The sequence below is a fragment of the Alexandromys fortis genome, unplaced genomic scaffold, assembly GCF_014885135.2.
Source record: "Alexandromys fortis isolate MF-2015 unplaced genomic scaffold, M_Fortis_MF-2015_v1.1 scaffold_28, whole genome shotgun sequence".
Classification (NCBI taxonomy): domain Eukaryota; kingdom Metazoa; phylum Chordata; class Mammalia; order Rodentia; family Cricetidae; genus Alexandromys; species Alexandromys fortis.
The window spans coordinates 2,756,520-2,762,519 of NW_026067901.1; the positions used below are offsets into that span (position 1 = coordinate 2,756,520).

Sequence of the window (6,000 nt, forward strand, 5' to 3'; positions counted from 1 at the left end):
GGAGCACATTTTCTCGGGTGAAGGTAATTAGATGTGTCTCTTCGTTTTAAAACTAGGCTGTCTTCACACAGTCCCAGGCCTGAAGGCACTGCATCTGAAGTAGATCAGGCAGCTCAAATCACATGGCATGGCAACCTAAACCAGTCCTATAACAAATGCTTTGCTAAGCACCTACTATGTGAAAAGCATCGTGATGAGTAGCATAAAGCTTCTCCCAGTGAGACCACAGCCCTTGGGAAAGATGTCTTGTTAACAGGACACAAAGTAGTAGCTGCAGGACAACTTTTACCTAAACTACGCTCACGTCAATCTAGCCTGCTACAAAGACCACCTTCAAAGTTCAATCATCCCCTACCTTATGCAATAATTAATACTTTTATCTCCCACCAAAGTCAGCATTAAGACCATATCTCCGATGGAAATGTCTGTAGCAGTGTTTGAGCTAAATGTCTTGGCTTCTAAAGGGGGAAAAAAAAATGAGGAAGCAGCAACACATGCCACTGTGGCAACCCCGCCCTCACACGGACTTTCAGAGAACTAGAGAGCTTCTCTTAGGGTGCTCTTGTCACATGCAGAGCAGTAGGTGGCCAAAGAGGAGAGAGACAAAGAGACCCTTTGCAAAGCTGTTATCTGACTTAAAAGTTAGAATGTGGGTGCAAGTCATGACAAGCTGTGGAACACTAGACTGAATGGGAAAATGGCTCTGATCAGTTTTTTTTTTATTTATTAAAGATTTCTGCCTCCTCCCTGCCACCGCCTCCCATTTCCCTCCCCTTCCCTCTGATCAATGTTTTAAACTCTCATCTTTCTGTTAAAAAATGCATATGTATATACATACACACACATGTATATGCACATATATATATTTACACACACGTGAATGCACATAAGTTGAAGCTAGTACTGGGTTTATTTGGGTTTAAGCCATTGTGCCTTTAGCAATCATACCCCCTTCACCTATCTTCGCATCCCTCCCCTGCTGGCTCAGCTGCCCACACCCCTACAGCTAGATCAGCAAGGTTACATGCTGTCTCCTTGGTACCATTTCCGTACCAGGACTTCTCCTAACACACCCTTTGATTACAGAGCTAGTAATGGATGACTGCAATTCAGGGTGCAATGAAGCGGAACAACTGAGTGTATGTGTTCTTCAGATAACACAAAAGAGAATTCTACAAAGCCATAAAACCGCTAGGCATTATGTTAAATCATTTCAAGAGTGAGTCAGTCTGCAGTGGCTCATGCCTTGCAATTCCAACATTCAGGAGGCACAGGCAGGAGGATCGGGAGTTCAGGGCCAGTCTCAGATACATACTGAGTCCAAAGGCATCCTGGCTGTAGGAGACTGTGTCTCCAAAATAACAAAATAAAAATAAGTAAATAAGATACTTATAAGTAATATTATATATATATATATGAATCATTCATTCTTTTAGTAGTTAAAACTGGTTGGCTTCTACATAAGCCCGTAGGGACAACTTTAAAATTCAAAGTCATCCTATATTTTAGAGGAAGATGATAAAGAGACATGACTTTAAATTTATGAATAGATACAACATTTGAGATATTTTACATAATCTCCCCAGCACTAAGAAATTCACACTTCCGTTGTAGAGATAATAAGGGCACAACCAGGATGAAGGCCAAGTACACAGAACCAAGAAACAGGGGATGTGAAACTGCCCTGGGAGTGGCGGAGGGCTGGGGTTATCAGCATTATCTGTAGGAGTCTGTCACAGGCTTGGAAGGAGGAAGAGTCAGGAGAAAGGGAGGAAGTGGGGCAGAAAGCAATGGTCTGAGCCAGAGCAGCCAAGAAAATGACCACTGAACAGACACCAGCAGCTAGGACACCGCCCATCCTTCCCTTCACTCAGGACAGTGACACACACCAGGCGCGACAGCCAGGGTCAGATAGTTAGAAATGGCCCTCCCTCCGCAAGCTACATCTCATGTTCCTTAATCCTTGGGTCACTGCAGACACCCCTAAACTCAGGACCATCTCCCCCCTCCTCTGCCTCCCTTCATGCAGCCAAGTGCCAGATATTTCCATGACATCATTCTTGGGTTCCCAAGTTACAGGTGAATCAAAAGTTTAAAATGCATGGAGAATTTTTCACAGGACAGTCCCTCCATGCCCCCACCCCACCCCCGGGTCTGTGCCCCAGAAACCCTCTCCTGACTTTTGTGCACCTGCATGGGCCAGATTTCCACAGTGTGGCCACCTCATCTACAAATGCCCTCCCACCGTTTTGCATATACCTCAATAAAGCCACCTACAAGGGTTCTGTTTCAAGGGACCCCATCCTGGGAAAGGGGTGCATCTTGGCCTGGTTCTAATATACACCCTCCTGCACTTAGCACAGAAAGGCTACGCAGCTAATGCTGACAAGGTCTAAGAGACCAGCCCTAGATCTGCGGGTGATTCAACATGAAATGAACCAAGGGAGTAGTAGATGGGTAGGTTAGTCTTTCTAAGACAGCGCTAGCGAAAGGAACACAGTCTGAAGAGGAACGGCCGAACCATTACCTCACATGGCCTCTATCCACTTCCCAAAGGGCATGATAATCAGGATGAGAACCATCATCACCAAGTCAACTACCAGAAACAGACGGTAAACCTAAAGCTGTCAGTCACCTACCATCTAACCTAACTAGGGAGCCAAACCCACCAATCAGCTCTCCATATCAAGCCAATCCATCTGAACCCTGAGTTCTTCCTCATCGCTTCCATGTCTAGAACCACTTTCCTTTGGCAGAGTTTGAACCATAGACAATGCAAGAAGATTAAAAACTTAAAAAAAAATCTACTATACAACCATTTGAGCAATGAGAAGCATTAAAGAAACGTATTAATCAAGAGCTTCTACATTCTGCCGCGAAAGCTGTGGCTATCACTTCTTAAGGGGTTGGGGATGGGACGGGTGCCAATGCACAAAGGAAGGTCAGAGAGCGTGTGGAAGTTAGCGCCCTCTTACTGCCACGTGGGTCCGGGAATTGAACTCAGGTCCTAGGGCTTGGTGGCAGATGCCATTATCCGCGGATCCACCGCACCTGTCTTATTTCTATCACTTCCTAAATCAAGAAATCAGCTCACTGGTTAACTGGAGGTGGGGACTTGTGGCGAGAGCCAAGGACAGCTCTCGGCAGCACCAATCACTTGCAATTACAGTCGGCTCCACTAGGGGCCCTCCCACAACTGCTGCCTACACAGGATTTCTGTGGCTGGTTGGTGAAATGGAGAGAACAAGGTTTGCCCGTGGGCTCACTCATCAGCATGCCTTTCAGGCATAATTTCCGGTGGCCACGCCATAAGCCAACGAGAAAGACACGGTGGGACGCTAACCACTTTTAATTCTCTATATTTGGTTTATTACGCATAAGGAGGCCAACCTGGCCACCCAAGTACCAAACAGCTTCAAGAACAACCTGAATGAATTGTTTATATAGCTCTATAACCCAGTCTCCCAGAAGGCTTGACTTCACACGTGCAGGTGAAACTTCTCTATGATGCTATATCATCTAGTTAAAAAGGTTTTACTTTCATTGCTTGCGGTCAGCCCTTGATGACGTCAGGGCCTCGTGCCAGAGTAGTTTTCCCCGCTCTAAATTATAAAGAGAAAGTCACCAGAAAAAATGCCGATGTTGATCGTACTTTCAACGATCACACAACTATCAGAGTAGTGACAACCTACCGAGGAAGTCGTTCATCGAGAGCTTTACCGCGATTTGAGGCATGGTTACTGCTACAACCTTCTTCCCCACCAGGGTCTCCTCTCCCACAGTTGGAAACCAGAATTACTGTGCCTGTAAACCACTGCCTACTTCAGTAACCGCCAAGGAAGCACAATCAACCATTACCATTTATATGACATAGACACATGGACAAACGGTTTCTGACACTAAGGTCACTGCACTCCACATTAAAAGTGTAATTCGATACAGAACAACCAAAAGTCGCCAGAACCCGCTTGAATATTTGTTGCCTGGCAAAATCTGTTGTCTGTCTGCTAGGTACACTAAAATGTCAATCTAAACACTGGGGGAGGGGGTGTCGGTGAGAAGAGGCAGAGGAAATTTAACTGCATCTGCTGTTTTACTTCACGGAACAAACCTGAATTACATCGGGCACTAAAAGCAAACCCAGCCTCCTGCCCGGCCCTGAAGAGGAACCTATGGCGCCTAATCATGTAACCTAATCATGTAACCGGGGCTGAGACCAAATGAGATTTTCTTTCTAAATTGAAATCTGACGGAGCCAAGTAGTTACACTGAGTCACTTGTTTATGTCAACGTCCATTCCGGCTTGGTTCTCACTTGGGTACCTCACGATGATAGACAAGAATATTTTCCAAAGAAACTTGATGGTGTTCATTTGAGAGTAACTTTCTAACGCTGCTCCCACGGGGTGGTATTTTTAGATAATGGTCACTTATTATCCAAACCCACTGAACAGTCGCATCCTAGATCGTCTGCCTGGCAGTGGCCAGGAGCAGAGCCTTAACTTTTGCACAAGTCGGGTAAATCAGAAACTTGGGCTCAACAGGGTGAGGCGCCAAAGAGGTCAACCTGTGCGCACTTTTCTCTCCATTTTAAAAAGGAGTACTCTTCGCTCTCTCCACAGAGATGAGATCGCTCTGTCAGAACGCAAGGCCGAGGCTAAGTCTTGGAGTGTAATCCCCAAGTTTGTCTTAGAGCGGGGTGTTATCAAATTCCTTTGATTTAAATGATTTGTGGGTAAAATCTGAAAGAAAGGAAAAGCCACACCCAACTCCTAAATTTACTTTGTAAAGTATTTGGAGGCCGGGAGAAGGAACGGTTTGACGCGCAGGAGGCCTGGTGGAAACGGGCCACCGTCCTCCGCCCGGCGTCGCCCCGCGTCCCTGCCCCGCGCTCGCCGCTCCAGCCCTTTTGTTTTATGTCTCTGCGGGCCGGTGCGGGGCTGCGGGCGGGACCGGCGTGAGGTGCAGCCTGCGGCCTCCGCGGCACCGAGTCAGGTGTGTCTTGGACCCGGGGGCAGGGATCCCGCAACACCGTCCGGAGCGGACGCAGGAAAAGGCACCGAGTTGCTTTGGCTTCCGCGCAGAGGCGTCCGCCCCGGATTCCCGCGCCCCAGCCCCAGGCACTCACCGATGTCTCCATCCTCATCGTCGTCCTCTTCCAGCTCCATGTTCAGCAGAACGTTCCTACTCATCATCTGCATGTCTCCCCAATACCGGCGCTCGGCTCCGCTCGGCGCTGCTCGGCTCCACTCGGCTCGGGCCGCAAGCTCCGCTCAGCCCTCTAGGCACAGTTTACTGCGCTCCGCCCGCGCTCTGCTTCTCTAGCCGCGCAGCTAGCGACTGAGCATGCTCAGAGAGAATCCGCCACTCCCGCCCCAGATCAAACCGCCCCGGCTTCGGGGCGCCCAGGAGGAAGTAGGGGGGGCGGGGGAGAGGCTGGGTTCACCGGGCTACGCCTGAGGCACGCGCTGCGGCTGCAGACTCAGGAGGGCTCCGAGGGGCTCGCAAGGGCTTTTAAACTATTCTGCAGAACGGCAAGGAGACAGAATGTGCCAGATTACTGTGGAGCAGACTACACGTGCGCACGGAGTGCCCGCTGTCCGCCCGTGGAAGCAATCGCACGGAGTGGTCGCGGGGTGCAGCGGGTGCTGGCGATGCAAATCAGACCTCAAAGCCAGGGACCAGGCCGAACACGTCACAGCTACGTGTAAACTCTTCTATAGGGCAATGTGGGAAACCACAGTACCAGGAAGAACAAAGAAAAGAAAGGGAAAAAGGAAGGCGGAGAGTGAAGGAATGCCTCCCTGAGAACTCAAGGAGTCTGGACCGCAGGAAGGAAGGGGAGTCTGCTCCAGAAACGCAAGGAAGCAGAACTGCAGGGCCTTTGGGTCGCCTGTCTGCAGAGCTGCTGTCAAGGACGCCGGTGAAAAATCGTTTTTCTGCAGTGCTGGATGAAGCTCACTCACTGGTGGAGCATTTGCTTCCTGAGCCCATTCCTAGT

At 49.0% G+C, this 6,000-nt stretch overlaps 1 protein-coding gene across 3 annotated transcripts in view; it reads right to left on the reverse strand.

Moving 5' to 3' along the window:
• Ano6 (anoctamin 6) overlaps positions 1 to 5,358 on the reverse strand; it is a 170,254-nt gene extending 164,896 nt beyond the window's left edge. Inside the window, exon 1 of one of the 3 annotated variants that reach the window (XM_050128712.1) lies at positions 5,128 to 5,358. In XM_050128712.1, the coding sequence (XP_049984669.1) occupies positions 5,128 to 5,200 (73 nt within the window). In that variant the 5' untranslated portion in view covers positions 5,201 to 5,358. The remainder of the gene's footprint in view (positions 1 to 5,127) is intronic. The other 2 variants (XM_050128706.1, XM_050128721.1) reach the window with 2 other exon arrangements.
• Between the last annotated feature and the right edge of the window lie 642 nt (positions 5,359 to 6,000).